The sequence below is a fragment of the Thunnus thynnus genome, chromosome 3 (genome assembly GCF_963924715.1).
Source record: "Thunnus thynnus chromosome 3, fThuThy2.1, whole genome shotgun sequence".
Taxonomy (NCBI): domain Eukaryota; kingdom Metazoa; phylum Chordata; class Actinopteri; order Scombriformes; family Scombridae; genus Thunnus; species Thunnus thynnus.
The window spans coordinates 15,649,530-15,673,212 of NC_089519.1; the positions used below are offsets into that span (position 1 = coordinate 15,649,530).

At 37.3% G+C, this 23,683-nt stretch overlaps 2 protein-coding genes across 2 annotated transcripts; both read left to right on the top strand.

The window, feature by feature from the left end:
- Nucleotides 1–1,123: 1,123 nt before the first annotated feature.
- On the top strand, nt 1,124–7,108 carry LOC137179634 (GTPase IMAP family member 4-like). The gene is made up of 2 exons (XM_067584461.1): nt 1,124–1,234; nt 2,893–7,108. The coding sequence occupies exons 1-2, from the start codon at nt 1,210–1,212 to the stop codon at nt 3,888–3,890; spliced, it is 1,023 nt and encodes a 340-aa protein (XP_067440562.1). The 5' UTR covers nt 1,124–1,209; the 3' UTR covers nt 3,891–7,108.
- Nucleotides 7,109–11,306: 4,198 nt separating this feature from the next.
- Nucleotides 11,307–15,888, top strand: LOC137179629 (GTPase IMAP family member 9-like). Its single transcript, XM_067584457.1, has 2 exons — nt 11,307–11,428; nt 14,001–15,888. Exons 1-2 carry the CDS (start codon nt 11,413–11,415, stop codon nt 15,119–15,121), a joined length of 1,137 nt encoding a protein of 378 aa, XP_067440558.1. The 5' UTR covers nt 11,307–11,412; the 3' UTR covers nt 15,122–15,888.
- The last annotated feature ends 7,795 nt before the right edge of the window (nt 15,889–23,683 follow it).

The following is a 23,683-nucleotide window of genomic DNA, read 5'->3' on the forward strand; positions in this document are numbered from 1 at the left end:
GAACAGTACGTCCTGTTTATAGTAACAGAGCACTTTAGAAACACAGAACAAACGCAGTTACATTTTCTTTCCATAGGGGGAACAGATGTGTGCAGCACTTCATGCAGTTTGAAAGAACTGCTGCCATTTCTTGTAAATGGTGGAGGGAGGGGTGAGCAGGGGTTGCTGGGGATATGCAGGAAGGGTGGATACATAAGCTCAAGTCTGATAATCAGCAGACTGACTCGTGCACCTACTCAAACACATCATCCTGACATAGTGGAATGTCTGTTAGGTTTAAAGAGCTGTATTCAAGTTGGAAATGAGAAGAATGGAGGGGTGGAAAGATACAGGAAAGTACACCAACAAACAGGGTCCTCTAAAACGAACTCTTTTGCAGGAGTATGGAGGCTCAAACCTGACTTAATTATATATAGATAATTGAATCAATGAATAAATGAATTGAATTATTAAAATATAGTATTAAAATTTATTAAAAATTGTTGCACGTGATTAATTTTATCTTTAGGGTCATCTCAAAATTTTGTTTTCCCCAGTGATTATTTATTCATGGTGTCTTGCTTACAATATAGAGATTACGTTGGGATTAATTAATGAAAATCAACATCTTAGTACAGCGCCGGTGCAATCTTTTTGTCTTTAGTTGCATGGTTGCATTACTTACTAATGAGTGAGATTTGGTCCTCTGTACAGTGAAAGCACACTGAAGCAGAAAACCACCCAGCACATTGTACGAAGTACTTGATAAACAGCCTAAACAGGAGATTCTCACTGTGTAGTGCTATATTAATCTACACTGCAGTTATGACACAGCACAACAGAGAACAAGCACTCACTGAAGTTCAATTGTCATCGAAAGTAACAATGAAAGTTGCAACGGTTGGCATGAAAACATCTGTGTGTTTGCATGTAAATACACCTTTATCCCTTCTCAGTTTTGCTCATTGTATGTATAACTGATAACAGCAATGTCTTTATATGATTCAAAATTCTGTCTTTGACAACACAATATAGAAAGAGAAGTGTAAATATGATGTCTGTAAAAACCCCTGCTTTAACTGAACCGGTCATGACTCAGTTTCAGTTTCATTGTGAAACCAACACTGAAATAATTGTGGGTGTGGTTTACTGCTAGGAGACATAAGGAGAAGCAATTGAGAGACTTTTTGAGAATTTTGTTCATCACTACTTGCACCTGCACTCTATAACATGGACAGCCAATACTACTCCTATGGTAAGTCACTTTGATACTACTGTACTGTTCCTTCCAAGATTGATAGTACCCAGCGGTGCCCTCAAATCCTAAAATCTCCTCTCAGCTCATTGGTAATATGATAGAAATCTCATTATGAGAACATTACTATTCATCTACAGGTAGGTATTGAAACGGGAAGCGGACATTAGTTTCGAGGTGGTCTCGAACCGTACTTTCTGCTGATTTCCAACGTGCAGCCAAAAAACGTATTAACCATCCACCGACCCCTCCTCTTCCTAAAGTCCTAAACGCACTGGAAGCGTCTGACGCGCGCGTTTTGAAGTACAGCTATTCTTTTTAATGGCCGAACACGCACTAGAGGCGTCATGACGCGCGTGAAACTGCCTTGACGCGCCTACTCCGACCTTGTTTCGATTTTTGGAGCGTCAAATGCGGACCCAGCGACTAGCGGCTGTTTTCTCTGCAGCCGAAAAATAGAGAGATAGCGCAAGCCAGCTGAGCGCGAGCGAGCGAGCGTGAGAGAGAGAGAGCACAGCGGTGGTCGAGCAAGGAGAGCGAGCGGTAGTGAGAACAAAACCTCTGAATGAGAGAAATACAACGTTATATTCTGATTATTTCACGGCAGTCACGTTTTAACGCACAAAGAAATAACCATCAAACAGTCAACAAATGATTTACTGTGGACGGGGACGCTCTTAGTTTCAGTTTCATTTTCCTCCTCTGCATTTCTCTTTTTCATTCATTCATTACATCCAACTAGCGGTTAAAACAAGGACAAAATGACAAATTTGTGTTGGTTCTGTGGTGTTGGAATTTCAAACCTGACGCTTGCAGTGCGCCATAGGAGCATCAATTGACACATGCATGTAGTCCTGTCAATGGTTTCACACCATTCTACTGATCTACAGGTGGCTGTAAAGCACCAACAAGGAAGAAGCAGCTAGTAAACATGAATGTAAACAGTGCAGGGAAAAAAAAATAAATCAGATTTTCACTTGTTTTATGACGTTAGGCCTCAAGGACGCACACAATGCATATTAATGAGTGACATTGAATGTAAACATAACTTTTGTTTACAAGAAAAATCCACAGTAAAGCAGAGCACAAGATGGTGAATACCTTTTTTTTTACACTATCATGTAGGGTCAACGAAAGAACAAAGGGAGGAAGTCAGCATATATTGTTGTTAAAGTGAAGTGATGACATCTGGGCAGGCAGGGTGCCTCAGGTGTGATCAGGTGACTTCTTGATGGACGCTTTTGACAGTATTTGTAACTAAGCTTTATGTTTTACACAAGCAAACGTGATAAATATGTGTTGTGGTGTGTTAACTGTTACTAGAGGACCACAATGGAAATTAGCCCTCAGACTTTATTGTGTTTTCATCCTCAGTGATTTCTACTGTATGTAATGAGTGCAGTGTTATATGTGTTTTTTAAATCATCAAATAAGTTAATTAATTCATTACTGCATACTGCTCTTTGGAAAACTGCTTGTTATTTTTGCGATGAGAAACAGGTATAGAGAGATGAAGGAATATTTTGCCATCAATGTTTGAAATAACTTTCTTATTCACAGACTTAAAACTGTAAATACTTGATGTTGATGCAGTTTGTGAAAGCTTTTGAATACCTAGAATACCATTTACATCTAATGTTATTTATTCTTCCATACAGAACAAAATCATGATGAGCTGAGGATAGTGATGTTGGGGAAGACTGGGAATGGGAAGAGCGCCACTGGAAACACCATCCTGGGACGATGGTGCTTTGAATCAAAGTTCAGTGCTAAGTCTATGACTGTAGACTGTTCTATGGGAAAAGCTGTGGTGCATGGACAACAGGTTGCTGTTGTCGACACCCCAGGCCTGTTTGACACCAGGTTTGGCATGGCTAAAACGAGTAAAGATATCTCCCAGTGCATCTATTATGCTGTTCCTGGACCCCATGTCTTCCTGGTGGTCATCAGGCTGGGAAGATACACAGATGAGGAAAAGCAGACAGTGCAGAAGATTCAAGAAATCTTTGGTCATGCTGCAGACAGATACAGCATGGTGCTCTTTACTGGTGGTGATCTTCTTGAAGATACCACTATTGAGGAGTTCTTGGATGGAAGTTCAGACCTGCAGGAACTCGTGGTCAGATGTAACAACCAGTACCATGTCTTCAATAATAAACTGAAGGATGGTGCTCAGGTCATCGAGCTGCTCCAGAAGATCAGAAATATAGTCCAGAAGAACGGAGGAAGCCACTACACCAATGAGATGTTCCAAGAGGCCGAGAGAGCAATCGAGGAGGAGAAACAACGCATCCTCAAAGAGAAAGAAGAACAAATACGCAGAGAACAAGAGGAACTGGAGAGGAAACTACAAGAACATCATGAAAAAGAGATGAAGAAAATTCGTGCCCAACGTCAGGCTGAGATAGAGAGGGAGAGGAGAAAGAGAGAGGAGGAGAGGAGGAGGGAAAGGGAGAGGAGGGAGTGGGAGAGAGAGCGAGAGAGGGAGGAAAGAGAAGCAGAAAGGAGGAGAGAGCGAGAGGAAAGAGAGAGAGAAATTGCAAGTATGCAAAGACGTTTAGAAGAACAACGTGAAAGAGAACTGGAAGAGGAAAGAGAAAGGCTGAGAAGGCAAACAGTACATCAGCAACCTGATAATGATTGTACAATTCTCTGATTTGTTTTTTCTGTTTGTCTTTTTATTTATGTGCTGCTGTGCTGGTGTGAAGTAAACAATCTTTAAATTCAATCCCTTCCTCTCACTATGATGCTGGATGGTAATAACATTGTCACCTCAATTTAACATACAGATTTAATTTAAATTAACATACAGATTTAATTTTAGAAATACATTTACAATTTAAATTCAGCAACTGTCAATAATACATCTATTTGCTACCACTGATAAACTGACAAATACAAAGAGTTCATTATTTTCTGTAGTGATAAAATTTAAGCTATTAGATTAGTTTTTAAAAGTTTAAAATCACCACAATAATAATAGAAATTGGAGCATCTTCCACTGTAATGTAAACTGTCTTGATGCTCCTCCAACAAGTTTCTTTGGGAGGGGTGACAGATTTGCTGGTAATAATCAATAGTATTAACATTATTAATCTAACATCAGGTATTTTTCTAATGCCTGGAAAACTGCAGTCATTAAGCCTCCTTTAAAAATAGAACAGCCTGGATACATCTGTGATTACCAACTACAGAACCATATCAACTTATCAAATCATGGTGAAATATTGTACTACTAGTGACTAAATGACTTTAATCTTGTATTGTTACTTTGACAACATTCAATCTGAAAAAATTATTTAGAAACTGATTCAGGAAATGATTCAGTCCTAGTCCTACTGACTGCCTTTGACATAGTTGACCATATAATATGACTACACGGACTGGAGAACCTGGGTGGGATCTTAGAAACAGTCCTGAATTGTTCAAGTCTTATATCTGTGTTACTTGACAACTACACATCTGAGCAAACAAACATGATGTGGAGTTCCCCAAGGCTCAATATCTTGGCCTTTTTAATTTAACTTTGACATGCTTTCAATGAGAGTAGTAGTATTTCCAACTACAAAACAGCTGAAATATTTTTTTTTCTCTCAATACCATGTTATATAATCCAAAAACAAAAAAAGAAAAGAAAAAAAGAAACATCTAGACAAAAGATGAAAACATTTTAGGTGTATGGGTGCATCAAAAAAATTAAGCATAATGAAAGATCTGAGTCCAGTCCAATCTGTAGTCCAGGTATGTAACTCTAGATTATTCAGAATGCTGCTAAAGTCCTAACAAAGACCAAGAAAACTGAACACATCACACCAGTGCTCAGGACTCTTCACTGGCTTCCAGTGTGTCAGAGAACATAGTTAAAATTACAGTCTGTCTGTACTGTCTCAGTGGTTCAGCACCACCACGCATCTCTGACTGTCTTTTACCATATGAACATTCTTGGCCTCTCAGGTCATCAGAGGTCTGCTAATAGTTCTCGAAGTTCAAACTAAACCTTCAAGCTGCTTTTAGTTAATATCCACCACTGAGCTGGAACAAACCTCTGGAATATATACTTGACAAAACATTGACTACCTTTAAATCCTGGTTTTCTCTTTCATCTCCACTGCTTCATATTTACCTTGTATCTTGTATTTGTTGTCTATTTTTCTGCTTTTAATTTCTAAGAATGGCTACTATCCATTTATTCTTTGAAATGTTTTATGCTTTACTTTCAGTTTAATGTTTTAAAGAATCTTATAAAGCTCTTTGAATTGTCTTTGTGTATATGTGCTATTGAGATAAACTTCTTGATAACATAATGTACTACAATGTGGGTCAATATGAGAATTAATGAAAATAAATGATATTTAAGAAATCCAAATTGAATGAAATACTCCTGTGAATTAAAAGAGTAGAATAAAATGGACCAATAAATTAAAGACATCATCATCATCATCAAAAGTTCTATGTTCTCTATATATAGTATCATTTTTTATTTCAAAATCACTTTTTATATTATCTTTTTATTTCTTAATGGCATTTTCCCCAGTGACTGTTGATAAATGTAATTTTACATTACCTTGGTTTTATCATCAACCTGCACCTGATGATCAAAACTGAACCTACACCAGCTTTTATGTCCGTCATATCATCAGATAATAAACAGTACAATCCCATCAGGACAATGCAATAAAAATGTGGGCTGAGCTCCCTTATTATAATGCAAGTTTATTACAAAATTCAATTACAAAGTAATGTAATACGTAGTGGCTGTGGCTCAGGAGGTAGAGTGAGTCGTCCACTAATCGGGAGATCAGTGGTTCGATTCCCGGCTCTTCCAGTCCACATGCCGATGTGTCCTTGGGCAAGATACTTAACCCCAAATTGCTCCTGATGGCTGTGCCATCAGTGTATGAATGTGTGTGAATGGTTAGTTTCCTCTGATGGGCAGGTTGGGACCTTGCATGGTAGCCCCTGTACCCATTCAGTGTGTGAATGGGTGTATGTGATTTGTAGTGTTTAAAAATGCTTTGAGTGGTCGGAAGACTAGAAAGGTGCTATACTAGTACAGTCCATTTACCATACTCTTATATATATTGTCGAGTTATTTGAACTTTTCTGCCTCATGTCTGCCTAAACTTGGAAATGGCTCAGAGGGCAACAAAGGACACACTGGACAGCTCAACTCCTTTTTGACAAATCTTCTTTCTTTGTATTTATTAAAGTTTTTCACAGTCCACAGCAGTTGGTTTCCATACAAAGATATTTCATTTAGCTGGAGTTTTAAGGAGTTTGTCAGGTTGATAACCTTTAAATAAAAACCATAAAGAGAAAATAAACATACAGTATCAGGCTGCTGCCTTAATTACCAACAACTGCATGCTGGATTACTTCTTTTTCTTTAAGTCTGCATCACATCTCAACTGCATTTGTTACTTTTTTCTCCCCAACAAATCAAAATAAGTCATCAGTGATTCACTAATAGTTATTTATCACATCCAAATATATCAGATAAATCATCAATACATCTAGGAAATAATTCTTTAATGCATACCTCTAAATTATAGTGATCATAGGTCTATATAAACATCATGAAACATAATATATTTAACCAATTACTTAAATCGATTACCATATGATGCAAATATTATCCATTAAACACCATAATATTTCAAATGACAAACAGTATCAACCACCATATTGATGTCCCTGACAGGCAAACGTAACCACGTCAAACGCTGAATAAACATTCATAGACTATACAATAAGCAATGAACAGCATCATCAAACATCAAAGGGCACGAATGAACCATCGATAAACTGCACACCGATGTTGAATTTATTATTATTTTTTTACCTCTGTGGCAAGCATATTTGTTTTGCAATTGCCAAATAAGACCGGGATGTATGGGGTAAATTTAGTTTTTAAATTATTATTGAGATCTAGGTGTAAAGAGTGGTTCTTTTTCATTTTGCAAAGTATCTGCTGAAAAAGTGGCTAAGATGCTGAGGGAGCTAACTGGGCTGGATGGTATTAAGTGCTAGATTTTTAAGGGATGCATCTGAAGTAATATCCCCATATGTAACCAATATATTTAATCTTTCTCGAGAGCAGAGTAAATTACTCCAGTTTACAAAAAAGGGAGCAAATTGGACCCCAGAAAGTATAGGCCAGTGTCAATCTTGAGTGTTATCTCAAGGTGTTTGAAAAAGCTGTCTATGGACAACTTTATGTGTACATATACAAACACAATATTGTTTTCTGTTTTACAATCAGGTTTTAGAAAATCTTACTCCACTGAAACCTGTGTTTTATATCTTACTGATCTAATAAGAAGAGAAATTGACTAATAATGGGAATATATGTGGTCTGGTCTTACTTGATCTGCAAAAGGCTTTCAACACAGTCGACCATGGAATTCTTCGTTCTAAGTTAAATGCACTTGGCATGAATGATACAGCTCTTGGCTGGGTAGCATATCTGTCAGGGAGGTACCACCATGTTGAGGTTGGTGGATACCTCTCTGAAGAATTACCCATCACCTGTGGCGTGCCACAAGGCAGTGTCTTGGGCACCCTTCCTCTTTTTCTTTTTTATTAATGACATGAAAGCTGACTCTGCAAGTCCTTTGTTATTATACGCAGATGACTCAGCTCTCTTGGTGTCCCAGATAAAATGAAGTTACAGCAGGTATTATTTGACGAGTTAAATAGTATAAGGACCTGGTTGACAGATAGCAGGCTTCTTTAACAGTTCGGTACAAATCTTGTCGAAGTCTAAGCTAAGTAAGGACTCTGGGTTGGCTATTAAGACTGGGGGAGAATCAGTAGTCCAGAAATGCTCTGTTAATTACTTGGGATGTATCCTTGATAACAACCTAGGTGGCGCCACAATGGCTTTAAAAGTACCGGGCAAAGTAAATGTCAAAATTAAATATCAAGTCAGGAAGGCAAACTTGTTGGACAGAAACAGTCTGAAGGTAGTGGCCTCCTGCCTAGTCCAGTGTTATTTTGACTATGCTGTTAGTTCTTGATATTGGGCTCTTACCAAAAAGTTGAAACAGAAACTTCATGAAGCACAAAACAAACTGGTGAAAGTCATCCTAAGGCTTGAGCCAAGGAGTTATGCTGGGAGGTGTCAGTTATTAAAACTTCATTGGCTTGTTGAGGACAGAGTTTGTCATATTCAATCAAACAGATTTTTTGGGATATTACACAGAAGATCTCCCAGCTACTTTTATAAATAATTTTATGAAGGTGGGTGAAACTCATATTCATAATAGGCCTCTTTCACAATATGGCGACAGAAACAGGAAATAGGGAAACTGTAAAACCACTCTGGATGCTGAACAATGTGTTTTTTCTCAGTCACTATTTTATCTGCCAAAAGGCACAATTCCTGATGTTGTCAAATTCAAAGAGATGTAAAAAGGTCAAAACTCAAATTCTTTTTTGAGCAATTCATTTTTGTATATCAACGTATATACTGTGCTAGCTAAGATGTGAACTAACTTTTAGATCTTCAAACATGCTTTAATAAAAATATTTCTTGTCAACCATGTGTTTGTGTGTGTTTGTACACTCATCTAGTCTCAAACATTGCATGGAACATGACAACTAGGGCCGGATGCTATAGATTGTAAGGAGCCATATCAAAAGGAGGTAAATACATGTGCATAAAACACTAAGGTTAAATGGTACAATGCTCCTCTTATATAGTGACAGCATCTATACAGCAAAATAACAACCAGTGAAAATGTCTAAATTATTCATGTATAATAAAGGAATGACTAACATTCAGACACTCAAGGTGTCAAAGTAATGCCACCAAGTGGTTGCATCACTTTGACAGACAGATAGTTTTGTTTTTTTTCAGCACGCTGGAAACCAAAAAGGTTCCAGCTGCTCTTGCTTGCAGGCCTGGTTCAAGCCCCGCACCCAGGTAAAAGAAAAAAAAAAAATACAGTTTTAGTTTAATAAGTGTTGCCAAAAAAATTCATTGAAAAGTGCATGGCAGTTGGAAAACAGATTACAATGTAGTGGAAGATGTTTAACATATCTATGGTAAAGTTGTATGATGAAATCATTAAATATAGTTTTGCCAGCAAAATGAAACATTTTCAGAAATAATATCAGCCCAAGGTGTGACAGAAACATAGATAAGTGAGAGGGTATAAAAATAACGTTGGTACATAAAACATTTATTAATAACTTGGCTGAGAAAGTGTAATAGATACTTTAACTTACTGGAAGATAGACCAGAGTGACTGGAAGAAGACTATTCAGGGCAGATCTCATTGTTGATGTTAAAGGAAATGAATGATGATGTGTGTGAGAGTCACATCTTCAAGTTGTAGGTACCAACTATTGTATATTAAATATTATTAATGCACAAAATAAAAGAGTCATTATTTACCTAGCCAGGGAAGAGAATGATCTGAGGTGTAACATCATGGAGAGAAGCTGAGAGAGCTGAAAGAGAGGAATCTGATGTTACTGACTGGAAAGCCGTCTGGTCTTACTGACTGTTACTGGAGAAACAGCAAGCTCAAATAGTAGCAGCAGCATGAAGTTGTGGCACTTCTGATGGAACCTACAGCTGCTACTGCTGCTACTTCTAGCTGCCGTTGTTTGCGGGAAGTGGTGGTGAATGCAAAGTTTTTCTTAAAAACAACTTTATTTAGAAACTATAATATGGGAATAAACATACACAATTTTAAGACTTAAGGATGCCTTTAAGTTTTCTACATCAATTGAAAAAAGTAATTTGAATTGAATTGTCACAGTGGTAGTTGTTTGTGATTAATGCATTTGATGTTTTCCTTGCAAACAAAGCAGTTTTGTACAGTCATCAGTCATACAGTTGTTGGAATTACCAAAAAAACAAAAACAAAAACATGGAGTCTATGACACTCAAGTTAGCTGCTGATTGGGAGCTTCCGATTTGGGGGTTACGGGGAAAGTTGAGGGAAACATAAATAATGATATTTAGCGGCTGATTCTCAGTTTCCGCTACACTTACTCCTGTTAAAAACTGTTAGACATCGTAACAAATGCATTAATGCTGTTTAAACCCACTTTCAGATTTGTTAAACTTTTTTTTTGCTTATGGAAATTTCTTAATCCAGACTGCAGCAGACCAGGTCCACATCAAAAACCACTATACGTGGACTTGTCAAATCTGGACTAGATTAACAAGGAGACTCTAAAGTCATTAAAACACATTTTCAGATTTGTAAAACCTTTATTCTATTTGTGAAAACTAGTCCTGAGGATCTGGTCCAATGTGGTCTCAGTCCTGCCACTCTGAGGCTTGTAGTGCAAAATGTGTTGGTCTGAGCTCTGAGTTACATTGTGTGAAAAAGGTAAAAAATTATGCATGAAGAGTGAAAATTGAGCACAAGTACAGACAAGAATAAAAGAATGATTTGGTTACTCTGCCAACATCTTGCTGGCTGGCAGTTGGGGAGACCGCTGAAAGGAAGGCAACACTGTGATGAGCAAAAACATTAAAAGTGACATAATGAAATAAAAAGTCATAAATGATAAGCAATAATTGATTTAAAACAAAATCTGGTTTAAAAAATGAATTAACATTTCACAACAAGTTGCGTTTTAGCAACTAAATGAATTGTTTCCAATTTCTGGTGCATTTATATATTTTATTCTGTTTATCCATTTATTCAAATAGGCATTATCTGCAGTTTTGAAAAAGTGCTGCCATTACCTGTGGGTGGACAGGGAAGGGAGAGCAAGGTTTGAGGTTTACAGTTAACACAGGGATCTCCTGGAAATGAAGAGGAGTGGTTACAGAAGACTGCTGTCATGGAAACACAGGACAAACTGTGATGCTTAATAAGCTCTACACAAATAGATGTAAACTGACAATCTATTCAAACAGAAAATAAAAGTAAAACAGCAGTGGGTACTTTCAGAAGATATAAATCAACCCAAAGAAATAGGAAACACAGACATGGTCATTGGGAAACTGCAATATTTAACTGATTGTTTCATATATATAATGAAGGCAATACTGTATGCAGAGTTAATCATTGGCTTGATTTAGTTTCACTCTCACTATGTGAACAGTGCAGCTTGTGGGAGTGGTTTGGTGCATAGGAACGCTCAAAAGCAGCTGCAGCAGATAAACTCTGAATTCTGTGTCTTCACTTCGCAACTTTTACAACCCAAACATGGCCAGCAACTTAGGTAAGTCATGATACTACTGTATCCATGTTTTACTTAGTACTAGTATTTTATGATGTGAAAACAATGATCACTGATGAATCTAATTTTATATAGTGTGCTATTGTAGCTCTGATAGACTAATACTTCTATAGACGTATACTAGTGTAATACACCTTGCTGTTGGTATGAATATTTAATACTGGACTGGCTGAAAAGTTACCGCTGCCACCACCTTTTTTCAGGTATGGTCCGGTGTCAGAGATTTGAGGTTACACACTGACAAAAATATACAAAAAATATATAGACTTTATTTTACAGCAATGAGTTCAGACAACAGCATTTTCATGGACCGATGATAATACTTGCCACACATGATTCCACCCTAAATAGGCATACTTGATTTCACACTACTATGGGGCGTACAGACTAAACTAGCCGAGACAGTCATGTATCTCCCCATACCTATCAGCTATCTTTCCCCCAGTTGGCCCCGTTCCCACCAATATACTGCTGCTGCTTTTAAGATCTATAAAACGTCACAAATAACTCTAAGAATAAATCAGGACAGTAACAGACAAAACTAAACACAAAACACTTAAAATGTCCTTATGTAAAATGACCACTCAACTGTCCGGTCAAACGAGACCCTCCCCCGGGGTCTAGGCTTGTGGCACTGGTCCAACACAGCCCATATGCAGCAAGAGCCCGTGAGGGAATTGTTGGTTCAGCACCGGAACAGCGGAGCGGCTGACAGCATGTCAGACGCTCACACACAAAGCTGTTCCCCGGTCCCTGACTATGGTGACAAAACGTGAAGTCAGTCCTGTGCTTATCCAACTTTTTATAATAAAGAATACAGACAGTCAGACTTTGTTCAACCCTCCCTCCTTGATTTACAAGAAATGAGAATACTACCCTTAAACTGCAGACAACACTGCATACATCTGTTCCCCCTGCATGGTTGATACTAGTCCAAATAACATTTGGTTAAAGCTGAAGTGCAGGACTTTTCTCTCCCCCTTCTGGCAGTGAGAGTAAAGGGGCCGCCCGGCTGTGATTGTCTGACAAAAGCATGCAGCAGCTCTCATGTGCACCCAGAATGACGGGCTGGAGCAGCCAATAATGAAATAACTGCTGTTAATGTAATAACTGCCAAAAAAAAATAGCCAGAAACAATATCTCCATTATTAATGTAATAAAAGTCAATAATGTAATAACTTACCCATAATGTAATAACATTTCTAAACCAATAATGTAATAACTTTTTGTGCATAATGTAATACGTTATTCCATTATTGGCTGGTTGTTACATTATTAGCTGGGTTTAAAAAAATCATTAAAAATGTAATAACTGGAGCTGGTAATGTCATAATATACTTATATCACTTTATTTATGGCTATGAAGTGTCACACTTCCATGACACTTACCCTTACTGTTGCTCACACACACACACACACACACACACACACACGCACAGACACCTACTCTCTCTCTAGGAATTATGACTATTTATTTGTTTTTGGTAAATGATGGTTACACTACTCTCCAGTCCTGCCTTCTACTCCTTAATGGTAATGGTAAATGGACTGTACTTGTATAGCGCCTTTCTAGTCGTCCGACCACTCAAAGCGCTTTTACACTACAAATGACATTCACTTATTGACACGCTGAATGGGTACATGCAAGGTCCCAACCTGCCCATCAGAGGAAATCTAATCATTTATACACATTTACACATTGATAGCACAGCCATCAGGAGCAATTTGGGGTTCAGTATCTTGCGCAAGCACACATCGACATGCAGACTGGAGGAGCTGGGAATCGAAGAGCCCATCTTCCAATTAGTGAACGACCCGCTCTACCTCCTGAGCCACAACTGCTCCCATTTGAGTATCAAATGAAGTGTGAGCACACGTTTGCAAACACAAACAATTACATATAATAAGAAATCTATATCTCTTTGAAGATGCTTGTCACGAAATAAACGTAAAAATACCATTATGAAGTAAAACTTGACTTTTGAAAAAAGGCATTTTGAAATAAAAAATTCCATCATGGAATAAAAAGTAAAACTCTTTCATTATGAAAATAAGAACATGAAAATGAGTTGAGTTTTTAATAATTTCTGAAATAATTTCACAAATTATTGTTTTATTTACATATTTTACACAAGTTATCCATGTGATTATTTATTAATATAGTGATAATGATATAGTATTGATTATTTATTTAACATTCATAAGATATTTTGCATTCATTTTCCTACTCATTTAATCAAATCTACTTCTGTCTTCTTAAACAAGTGATTTCTTTGATCATTTAAAAATTAATAATCTCACATACTTTTATCTGACTATATGCTCTGGATCTACAGAGAGCTGGCACTTTAAATAACGAGTCATAACAACTATAGTATCATGTAATACTTCAATGATTGTTGATCCAGTCCATACAGTTCTATCCATTTGATAGATCTGATAGATGTTTTGCTATCACTGCAAGAGTTGTATTAAATAAAATAAATCTACACCCTGATGTTGATGAATTCTGAACTGTCAGTATGTATCTAATGCTTATCATTCTTCTATTCAGGACCCATCAGAAGAAATGACACGGAGCTGAGGATAGTGATGTTGGGGAAGACTGGGAATGGGAAGAGCGCCACTGGAAACACCATCCTGGGACGACGGTGCTTTGACTCAAAGTTCAGTGCTAAGTCTATGACTGTATACTGTTCTAAGGGCGAAGCTGTGGTGCATGGACAACAGGTTGCTGTTATTGACACCCCAGGCCTGTTTGACACCAGATTTGGCATGGATAAAACAAGTAAAGATATCTCCCAGTGCATCTCTTTTGCTGCCCCTGGACCCCATGTCTTCCTGGTGGTCATCAGGCTGGGAAGATACACAGATGAGGAAAAGCAGACGGTGCAGAAGATGCAAGAAATCTTTGGCCAGGCTGCAGACAGATACAGCATGGTGCTCTTTACTCATGGTGATCTTCTTAAAGATACCACTATTGAGGGGTTCTTGGGTGAAAGCTCAGACCTGCAGGAACTTGTAGCCAGATGTAACGGCCAGTACCATGTCTTCAATAATGATCTGAAGGATGGTGCTCAGGTCATTGAGCTGCTCCACAAGATCAGAAATATAGTCCAGAAGAACGGAGGAAGCCACTACACCAACGAGATGTTCCAAGAGGCCGAGAGGATAATCGAAGAGGAGAAGCAACGCATCCTCAAAGAGAAGGAAGAACAAATACGCAGAGAACAAGAGGAACTGGAGAGGAAACTACAGGAAAAATATGAAAAACAGCTGAGGAAAATGAATGCCCAACTCCAGGCTGACAGAGAGAGGGAGAAGAAAGAGAGAGAGGAGGAGAGGAAGAGGGAGAAGGAGGAGATGAATGAGGAAAGGAAGAGAGAGAGGGAGGAGAGAGAGGCAGAGAGAAAGAGAGAGAGAGAGGAGAAAGAAAGGGAGATGAAAAGACTAAAGGAAGAGCTTGAAAGAAAAGTTAAAGAGGAAAGAGAAAGGGTGCAGAACAGACATGAGAATGAGGCCAGAAAGAAAGCTGAGGAGTTTAATCCACTATTTCCTGTGGTAATAGTTGGTGATCTAGTGGTTGGTGCTGGTCAACTAGCCGTTGATGCTGGTAGAAAGACAGTTCGATCAATTGAACAATTGGGGATGAGTATTAAGGGGTGGTTCTCATGAGTGGTCCCATATTCAGATAGTTCATCTAGAGAGGAACTCTCCAGAAGCCCCTACACACTCATTTATCTAAATGAATGATTAAGCTCATTGTATTTGTTGAGGTAGAGCTCTACTGTAGATTAGTAAGGCTGAGTCACTCATCATATCATGGTTTTATGTCTTCTACTTTCTTTACAGTTATATTGTCATTTAACCACTGCACAATTTGTGTTCTGCAGAGATAGAAAAAAGTTCTCACGCTCCTCTGATGGATGATTACTTTTGATGTGCTGTTACCTAATGGGTGTAGAATTAATATTTCAATCAGAATCTATATCATTTATTCACTTCTCTGTGGTCACTCTGGTTTACTTGTTAGTATTATAATTTGTCTTTGATTTAGTTTTAGTTTTGTTTGTCATCAAAGCATTTATTTCATGGATTATGTTTATGGTTTATACCACTTAAGAACACAGATGTGATTCTGTGTCAACTGACCCAGAAAAAAAGATGTGATATTAAGACTAAACCTAATAAAAGGCTGAAGTTCAAGAGTTCAGAAGTTTCGGTTAATGCTTTTTCAGGAACTTGCATTGAACTAGATTTGGATACCTTGAAACAGTCAAATTCACTTTTAATGGTTGAAGACAGGGAAATAATAAACCTAATCTATCTAATCTAACATGTTTTTAAATGTGCAGCGTTTTACCTCTCAAATCTCCCTGCAGAGAATTAAAGTGTCAACATGTTTGTGGATGCACATACATTTCATGGGTCTGTCGCTCAGTATTAAAAATGTCTCTTTTTCCCCTTTTTACTGTCCCTACTCTTTATCCTGACATTGATATACTATATGAAATAGTATTTACACACACACACACGCACACACACACACACACACACACACACACACACACACACATGCTCATGTCATTATGGTTTTTACTTTGCATTTAAAACTATCAAAAGATGAAGATGAACCAAGGAAGAAATTATGTATTTATGGTCTCCATGTGGTCTCGTATAAATCACTTTATAGTTTTGCTCATCACTCCTGAACTGTGAGACAAAGAAGAAATTTTTTTTTCACTTTTTAATTGTATCCATTAATGGAGACAATGTGAAACTGGAATAGTTCTGGGTTATTCCAGAATTAATAAAACATCATAAAAAATGACACAGATGTTACTGTTGTCACAATGCAACTAAAATCAAAGCCATGAAACATGAGCTCTCTCAACAGCAGAGCCATGTAGAGACAGAAGACTTTCTTCTCTCTTTTTATCTTTTAGACTTTAGACTTCATTCCATGATGACCCTCATGGAGGATGTAAGAGACCGAGCTGGCAGACAGAGATAAAGTCAAATACCAGAAGAGGATCAGTCTATGAGATCAATCACTTCTTTGTAATCTACAAAAACACACATTCTTTTCTTCTGGTGAACGTAAAAATAAATCAAAGACTTTGAAAAGATGGTCTATTGTTGAAAAGCTCTGCTTACATCCAGCCTGCTCTTCTCCCAGAATTCCTGCACCTTCTGTATACACAGACAGCCTGCTGTCTATTGTAGCAGTGAAGAGTTTACCATGATTATTTACTTTTTAGGTGTTTATTTGTTTTTCCAGGTAGTTCTGGTTTATTATGAGGCACTGCTTATTTTTCTCAGATTAGCTGAAACACAATTTAAGGAGTAAGAATGAGAAAATACTGATAATTCTAGGCTTAAATGGCAACATGATGTCCAAATAGAAATTGATAAAGATGACAGGATATATTTCTGTCTCAAAGTTCATCATATACACATACATTATATAATTTTAGTCATTTTTAAGATATATTAGGATATATTATACTTTAGAGGAGAGGCATGATGAAATGTAATTTCTATGTTGATGCTGTATTTTTGCATGTTGTTTGGTCCTGTGACCTTCTAACCTTGTTTTAAAAATCTGTTGTTGATATTTAATCGCTGCACAGGCATCATGGTGTGTCACCAAAACCTCCACATTGTTTACAAGATATCAGACAAAACGGTTGGAGTTCACATGATAAATATACAGTATGTTGATGTATTGAGCTTTTAGGCCTATGAGAACAAAAGTACATTACACATGTACATTGCAGTCCATGTAATGTCTTATTGACATTGGATATTAACTAGTTGTATGTTATGATATGTGTAAACCAAAGACAAGAGGAAAGATTGTTCTTTATGTAATATATCAGAGACAGTGATTTAGAACTGTGATTAATCCATCACTCATAATGAGACAAGCTTTTACAATAAGTTTTGCAGATGTTGCAAGAAAATGGCATGAAGCCAGATTTGGGAAAAAGCAAAGGTCACACAGACAGGTGCTGACCCAACACCTTACTAAGACATTTTATGTTTATGCTTTTCCATTCATTTGCCACCTGACTGTATGTACAGCATGTTTGTGTGTGGCTTAAACTTAACATTAGTCAACAATTAGGTATTTATTCATCAACATTGTAACACTTGTAACAGTGATCAAACATTAACATGAACAGTGTCTCTAGTCTCTAGAATATCAGATAATATTTTTTGGGGTAAATTGAGCCATTGACTCAACTTGCCCCAATGTCACTGGCACATTTTACCTAACAACCTCCATTTTGACAAAACTGTTTCACACAGTGGCTCAGATCCACAATTATGCTAAGTTTATGACTTACATTAACATGTAATAATGTCCAAAACTTATCTGTTTTAATTAAGATGCAAGACTGATAGCTTTAGTAACATGATGAATTTACTTGACATGACAATTTTTTTTTTTTTTGCTCTGTTTTGCTTACCACTCTCTCTATGTGCTTACACAGAGCATTTTAGTAACACAGAGCGAATGCAGTTCCATTTTTTGCATAGGGGAACAGATGTGTGCAGAACTAAGAAAACCAAAAAGGTGCCTGTACTGTAGATGTGCTGCCCTCATTCTTCGCAAGAGCACAGACTGTCTCCCTTTGAAATGGGTCTGACTGAAGTTAAGGTGAACCCCTCTCTGGTTAAGAGCTCATTCATGAAACCTCATCACCATGACATCAGGCTGATCACACTCATAAGCTCTCAGCCTGGACACACTGTTTCTGAACAGTACGTCCTGTTTATAGTAACAGAGCACTTAAGAAACACAGAACAAATGCAGTTACCTTTTCTTTCCATGGGTGGAACAGATGTGTGCAGCACTTCATGCAGTTTGAAAGAACTGCTGCCGTTTCTTGTAAATGGTGGAGGAAGGGGTGAGCAGGGGTTGCTGTAGATATGCAGGAAGGAAGGATACATAAGCTAAAGTCTGATAATCAGCAGACTGACTAGTGTATGAAGTATCTACACAAATAAATCAACCTGACAGAATGGAATGTTTGTGAGGTTAAGAAATCACTTAAAAAGCTGTATTCAAGTTGGAAATGAAAAGAATGGGAGGGTGGAATATATTATTTTCTAGTAATTTTCAATAGGTGTTCTAAAAAGGACTATGCAGTTAGGTACCAACAATAGGGCTATTGAGACAGTGATACCCCTCCATGATTAGGAACTGATTTGAAAATCTATTGAATAAAGTCGATAATAAGAAAAATGTTAATAATGCTATTAAAAATTGCATGTGATTAATTTTATCTTTAGGGTCAACTCATATTTTTTTAAGTTTCCCCAGCAATTATTCATTTATGGTGTTTTGCTTAAAATATAAAGATTATGTTGGGATTAATTAATGCAAATCAACATCTCTCGCAATCAATCAATCAATCAATCAATTTTTATTTATATAGCGCCATATCACAACAGAAGTCATCTCAAGGCACTTTTCACACAGAGAAGGTCAAGACCGTACTCTTTAATATACAGAGACCCAACAATTCCCCCATGAGCAAGCACTTGGCGACAGCCGTAAGGAAAAACTCCCCTTTAACGGGTAGAAACCTCAAGCAGACCCCGGCTCTTGGTGGGCGGCCATCTGCTTTGACCGGTTGGGTTGAGAGAGAGAAAGAGAGAGGGAAAGGGGGAGGGGGGACAGAAGAAAAACAATCACAACAACAACAACAAGCACAAGCAGCAATAGCCAGGGAAGGATGCCATCAGTACTGTGAAGGACCGCGAAGGTTCGGCCCGGGACTCAGGTTTTTGTCTTTAGTTGCATGGTTATAAATAATATAGTCTAGTAACGAAAAGTTAAATCCTGCTACTGGGAAAATTAATCATTCATAAATCAGCATTTAAAAGTAGCACAAAAAGTAAGGAAATTTGTGTTTGGTAGATTATTTCTTTGTTGTAACAATGCTTCTTGGCAATAAATCTTATACTGTTGGAAAGCCTGTTTATTTCCCTTTTAAATGGTGCCACATTTGTAAGGAACATGCATTTGTGGGATGAGCAGTAGAGCTGAGTATGTGGGTTGCGCCCATGAAAATTTTTCCAAATATAATAATAAATATTCCATAATTAGTGTTTCTCTCACAGGTGGTTTACAAATCAACAGAGCAAAACAAATAAACAAATACACTCAAACAAGGCAAATCATTCACATAGACCTACCAATAGCATGTATGAGGTCATCAGCACATTGATGCACACCCAATTGCAGTTTTAGGTTTTTTTCCTTCCCTGCAGGAATATGTGCTTTGTCTCATACAGCACCACATTTGCTGGCTTGAATATAATCCAAAGTCGGCGTTTTCTCCGTCCTGGAAGCACGAGTCAATTTAATTCACATGAACTCCTCTACTCAGTGCTGCCCTCTTGTGCATTTCATAAATTACGCCATTATTAGACTACTCAAAAACAAAGCAATAGGTGATTGACTACCACTGATATTGAAAAAGCAATTTCGTTTTAAAAAGGAAAACAAATAATTCCACTGACACTTTTGACCTCTGTCCTAACAGGTATCATTATACAGTGCAGTCTATCACCACGAGACATACCATTAAGCTGAATTAGCCGGGGTTAAATGTTAGCCAGTAGTGAACATTTGTCAGTTGGCTAGCTCTTTTTTTCAGTGACAAAAAATAAAACAAGATAGAGCTTATGGTCTAATTCCTTAACATAAACTGTACATCTATACCGAAACTTTTTGACAAATTCCTCTGAATGTAAATCCATAGTATAGATTTGCTAATCTACCCTAAGAGACATGACAGCCACTTGCATGAACATAGCTAGCCTCACATGCAACATGCAACAGTCTTTTAGAGTAACTGTCCCTCCGTGAAATCTTCCATATGGTATTTTGAGCAAGACAGTCTGCCTGCAGGCCTCCACAGTGGAGACGCCTCTGGTACAAGCTCCACTCTAAAAAAAGCTCCACTGTCAGGACAGGAAATTCCACCAAATCCCAACATCCATGAAATGGTACCTCCCCTGCTAGGAAAAAAGACCACAGAACTGTCTACTGTCAAGACAAATACATGTTACTTTTTTTCACATGATTTTGTCAATTAAATAAACTGTATATTAAATAATTCTGTCAACATAGTAATGTTAGCATCCTATTAATTCTTTAAATGTAGCGATATATATCTATTCTGTCAACATACCATGTGAGGTGATTGACTGCTGATATAGTGGTAGATACTGATTCAATAAATTTATCAGCCCAGAAATGTACTTTTATTTGAATGTAGCACTATTTATTTATTCCATCAATGTAGCACATATGGATTGTCAATATAGTAACATTTATTGATTGACTCATAAACAAATATATCTTATCGATTCAACAAACAATGCTCATTGCTTGCCTCTCTTCCCCTCTCACACACACAAACACTTACACTGTTCTCTTATTCGCAATGTCTAGGTCATAATTTCTCTGCAGAAAGATATACTGTACTCCAATATTTAACTGTGATCAGGTGAATCTAATACTAAAAACTGACAATGGATATTTTATCAGAGACAATGAGCTTAATTATGTGTCTACTTGCAAACTTGAGCAACTTTAGAAAAGCTGTAGGCCTGCTGTGTCAACTATATATAAGCAATGTCAGCTCCCAGAGCGCAACAATAGTTAGTTCAAACTTTTTTTTTTTCCCCCAATAGTATCTAAAAATACACTATATCAAACAGAGATCCAACCCTGGGTTTAATCTGTCAATTAAGAAGATGATAAAACTGAGACTTTGGCCAAGTTCAAAGTTACAGCAGCAAACTGATCATGGGTGTTATAGAAATATAGAAACCTAACTTAATCAATGATCAGGGAAGCTGAATGGGATTATTATTCAGAATTAATCAAAGAGAATAAGAATAACCTTCAAAAACTGTGCACTTAAGGACCTGGGCTGTGGGGGGAAAGTAATGCTACTTTTATAAATCATTTTATGAAGGTGGGTGAAACTCATATTCATGATTGGCCTCTTTCACAATATGGCGACAGAAACCGGAAATAGGGAAACTGTAAAACCACTCTGGATGCTGAGTGTGTTTTTTCTCAGTCACTACTTTCTCTCCAAAAGGGCACAATTCCTGATGTCGTCTGTCTTTTAGACAAATTCAAAGAGATGTAAAAAGGTCAAAACTGGGGTACAATTTCAAAGGGGTTCAAATTCTTTTTTGAGCAATTTATTTTTGTATATCAACGTATGTACTATGCTAGCTAAGATGTGAACTAACTTTTAGATCTTCAAACATGCTTTAATAAAAATATTTCTTGTCAATCGTATGTTTGTGTGTGTTTGTACACTTGTCTAGTCTCAAACATTGCATGGAACATGACAACTAGGGCCAGATGCTATAGATTGTAAGGAGCCACATCAGATGGAGGTAAATACATGTGCATAAAACAATAATTTCAAATTGTATAATGCTCCTCTTGTATAGTGACAGCATCTATGCAGCAAAATAATAACCAGTGAAAATGTCTAAATTATTCATGTATAATAAAGGAATGACTAACATTCAGACACTCAAAGTAATGCCACCAAGGGGTTGCATCACTTTGACAGACAGATAGTTTTGTTTTTTTTCAGCACGCTGGAAACCAAAAAGGTTCCAGCTGCTCTTGCTTGCAGGCCTGGTTCAAGCCCCGCACCCAGGTTAAAGAAAAAAAAAATACAGTTTTAGTTTAATAAGTGTTGCCAAAGAAATTCATTGAAAAGTGCATGGCAGTTGGAAAACAGATTACAATGTAGTGGAAGATGTTTAACATATCTATGGTAAAGTTGTATGATGAAATCATTAAATATAGTTTTGCCAGCAAAATGAAACATTTTCAGAAATAATATCAGCCCAAGGTGTGACAGAAACATAGATAAGTGAGAGGGTATAAAAATAACGTTGGTACATAAAACATTTATTAATAACTTGGCTGAGAAAGTGTAATAGATACTTTAACTTACTGGAAGATAGACCAGAGTGACTGGAAGAAGACTATTCAGGGCAGATCTCATTGTTGATGTTAAAGGAAATGAATGATGATGTGTGTGAGAGTCACATCTTCAAGTTGTAGGTACCAACTATTGTATATTAAATATTATTAATGCACAAAATAAAAGAGTCATTATTCACCTAGCCAGGGAAGAGAATGATCTGAGGTGTAACATCATGGAGAGAAGCTGAGAGAGCTGAAAGAGAGGAATCTGATGTTACTGACTGGAAAGCCGTCTGGTCTTACTGACTGTTACTGGAGAAACAGCAAGCTCAAATAATAGCAGCAGCATGAAGTTGTGGCACTTCTGATGGAACCTACAGCTGCTACTGCTGCTACTTCTAGCTACCGTTGTTTGAAGGAAGTGGTGGTGAAATGCCAAGTTTTTCTTAAAAACAACTTTATTTAGAAACTATAATATGGGAATAAACATACACAATTTTAAGACTTAAGGATGCCTATAAATTTTCTACATCAATTGAAAAAATTTGAATTGTCATTTGAATTGAATTGTCGCAGCGGTAGTTGTTTGTGATTAATGCATGTGATGTTTTCCTTGCAAACAAAGCAGTTTTGTACAGTCATCAGTCATACAGTTATTGGAATTACCAAAAAAACCCCAAAACATGGAGTCTATGACACTCAAGTTAGTTGCTGATTGGGAGCTTCCGATTTGGGGGTTAAGGGGAAAGTTGAGGGAAACATAAATAATGATATTTAGCGGCTGATTCTCAGTTTCTGCTACACTTACTCCTGTTAAAAACTGTTAGACATCGTAACAAATGCATTAATGCTGTTTAAACCCACTTTCAGATTTGTTAAACTTTTTTTTTGCTTATGGAAATTTCTTAATCCAGACTGCATCAGACCAGGTCCACATCAAAAACCACTATACGTGGACTTGTCAAAACCTTTATTCTATTTGTGAAAACTAGTCCTGAGGATCTGGTCCGATGTGGTCTCAGTCCTGCCACTCTGAGGCTTGTAGTGCAAAATGTGTTGGTCTGAGCTCTGAGTTACATTGTGTGAAAAATGGTAAAAATTATGCATGAAGAGTGAAAATTGAGCACAAGTACAGACAAGAATAAAAGAATGATTTGGTTACTCTGCCAACATCTTGCTGGCTGGCAGTTGGGGAGACCGCTGAAAGGAAGGCAACACTGTGATGAGCAAAAACATTAAAAGTGCCATAA

Excerpts from the sequence above, each read along its gene's own strand:
- LOC137179634 (XM_067584461.1), top strand. The coding sequence starts at position 1,210 with ATGGACAGCCAATACTACTCCTATG. Across the intron at positions 1,235-2,892 it reads CAGCCAATACTACTCCTATG|AACAAAATCATGATGAGCTG; the intron begins GTAAGTCACTTT and ends TCTTCCATACAG.